This window comes from Trypanosoma cruzi, genomic scaffold (assembly GCF_000209065.1).
Source record: "Trypanosoma cruzi strain CL Brener 1047053516989 genomic scaffold, whole genome shotgun sequence".
NCBI lineage: Eukaryota > Euglenozoa > Kinetoplastea > Trypanosomatida > Trypanosomatidae > Trypanosoma > Trypanosoma cruzi.
The window spans coordinates 29,500-31,743 of NW_001849187.1; the positions used below are offsets into that span (position 1 = coordinate 29,500).

The 2,244-nt window shown below is 56.9% G+C and overlaps 1 protein-coding gene and 1 pseudogene across 1 annotated transcript, besides 4 other annotated features; both read left to right on the forward strand.

Moving 5' to 3' along the window:
* Nucleotides 1-2,244: a sequence feature (areas not merged during assembly with more than two copies in the genome that could not be assigned to a particular haplotype).
* Nucleotides 292-327: a microsatellite.
* Tc00.1047053508651.10 lies at nt 396-1,403 on the forward strand (annotated as a pseudogene).
* Nucleotides 1,618-1,679: a microsatellite.
* On the forward strand, nt 1,761-2,108 carry Tc00.1047053508651.20 (cytochrome c oxidase subunit 10, putative; the record flags this gene model as incomplete). The annotated part of the gene is made up of 1 exon (XM_797564.1): nt 1,761-2,108. The coding sequence occupies one exon, from the start codon at nt 1,761-1,763 to the stop codon at nt 2,106-2,108; it is 348 nt and encodes a 115-aa protein (XP_802657.1).
* Nucleotides 2,118-2,147: a microsatellite.

Genomic DNA, 2,244 nt, shown 5'->3' on the forward strand with positions numbered 1-2,244 from the left:
GTGCCACGTGTATCTGCCTCGCTTTTGCGTGTTGTCCACGGCATCGGGGTCGTCATGTGTTGAGGCATTTGGTGAGGAGGGCGGTGGGAGCCCGATGGCATCACTGGGCTGACTGCGTCTGCGCGTCTTTTTGTCGCTGGCTGTGATGTGGAATTTGTGTGGCCGGATGCCGCTGCGTCCTACTGTGTCTGGTTACTGTTGCTGCTGCCTCTTCCTTGTTTTACCGTGCAGATAGAGATACTGTGGCTTGACCACCACAACTAGCGTTTCAAGGTTTTAGTAATTACTCGCAGCAGTAGTAGTAGTATTATTAGTAGAAGTAGCAGTGGGATAACGACCTGGCGGAATCGGGTCACTGTATTTGGCATCTGTAGGAAGGGATTTGCGGAGCAGGAGGCACGGTCGACGAGACGAGTGCGACACACCACGACAGCCCTGTTGATACCTGGTTGGGTTGGTGGATGTGGTCTGCGGTGGGTGCGTGTCCGCGCAGCCGGCACCGCGTGCGGCACAGGGCCGTTGCGACTGTGCGTGCGGCGCTGCTCGTTGTGTTGGCGCTGGTTGCTGCTGCTGCTGTGTGGATGCCCGCGGTGCATGCGGTGCCGTTGCGACTGCGGGGCGGCACGGTGGAGAGAGCCATCACGGTTGGCCGCGCCGTGGACACGGTGCTGATGGACGGCGTGTGCATCACGAACGGCGTGGCTGTGGTGTTCGACGTTGCGGCGATGCTTCCCGGCGCGCTGCGCATCGAACTGAGGAACTGCGTGTGCGACGGCGGTGCGCAGATCTACGTGCGGGGCTACAGCGGCGAGCCGGCGAGTGACCGGAGCCTGGAGGTTAGCGTGAGCGGGCTGTCGGGGAGCTACTGCTCGCTCGTGTTTGTGCACAACCTGCCGGCACGCACGAACGTGACGGTCCGTGACTCGACGATTGTGACGGCGGGGCCGATGCGCTACTCGCAGCTGAGCGGGCTGACGGACGCGGTGGCGTCGCCGCTTGTGCTGCACGCGATGTCGCTGTTGCAGTCGCAGCTGCGTGTGAGCAGCACTGTGCTGAGGTCGTCGCAGGCGGGCGGGACGGCGGTGTACGTTGGCGGCGGTGTGGACCTGCTGTCGAGCGCGATGGTGCTTGACGGCGTGTTGCTGGAGGCGTCGGGCGGTCCGACCGCGTCCGCGATGCATGTGTCGTCCTCGTCGCGTCTCAGTCTGCGTAGCCACTCGGTGTTCTCCGTGACGAACGTGTCGGTTGTGAGCAGCGGCGGCGGCATTGTGCTTGGCGAGCGCCTCGCGGTGTTTGATTCGGTGCTGCGCTTCGTGGGCGTCGAGGGGTCTCCTGCGTCGCCGCTGGTGCGCTGCGACGGTGGGACGGTCGGTGCCGGCGGGTGGCTGGTGCACCGCGACAGCGCGTTCCGCACCGCCTACGTTGCGCACGTGGAAAAATACGACGGCGTGGCTTTCCGCGATCGGAGTGTGTGGTCAATACTTTACAACAACTTCACGTACGGCTCCTTTTCGTCGATCACTGCATACATGACAAGTTTTTGGTTTGCACAAGACGACGAACGCCCGATCATGTACGGCAGTGAAAAAAAAAAAGGATTTTTTTCGTGCTCTTCACTTTATTTTTTTTTTTTTGTTTTGTTTCTCCTCTTTTTTTTTTTTTTCTTTTTTTTTTTTTTTAATGTGTGTGTGGTTTTGTTATCGTGTTCATTAGAGTTTTTAGTTGCCTTTAAAGAATTTATATAAATAAGAGAAAAAGTGATGCGCCGTGTTTTTCCAAACGTGGCTTGCCTGTGTTTGGCAAAGTCGAAGCGTGACCTCCACTTCCCTATCACGCCGCCACCTATTGAAATTGAGTACTTGGATGAGGACCCGCTGGAGTTTGCTGTTCGTACGGAGGCCCGTAAGTGGGGATTTGACGACATGAGCTATATGCGGGAACTCGCCTTTGTACGCATCAATAACAATCCGACGGTTGGGCAGTTTCGTACTATGACCCCGGATGAACGGCGTAATCTGTTCTGGGGTAGTGACAGGCAGGACTTTTTCCGGCACCTCACGTTTATGCTCACCGGCACCCCGGAGCATCTCTACCACCGCGGATGGTAGTGGCGATTGGTGTATGTATGTATGTGTGTGTGTGTGTGTATTCTTAGTGGATATTTTGTGGGGCCCGGTGGGAAAGGGAGTTATTAGGCAGGGTATTGAAATGTTATTTTACATAGGAAGAAGAAGAAGATGGTGG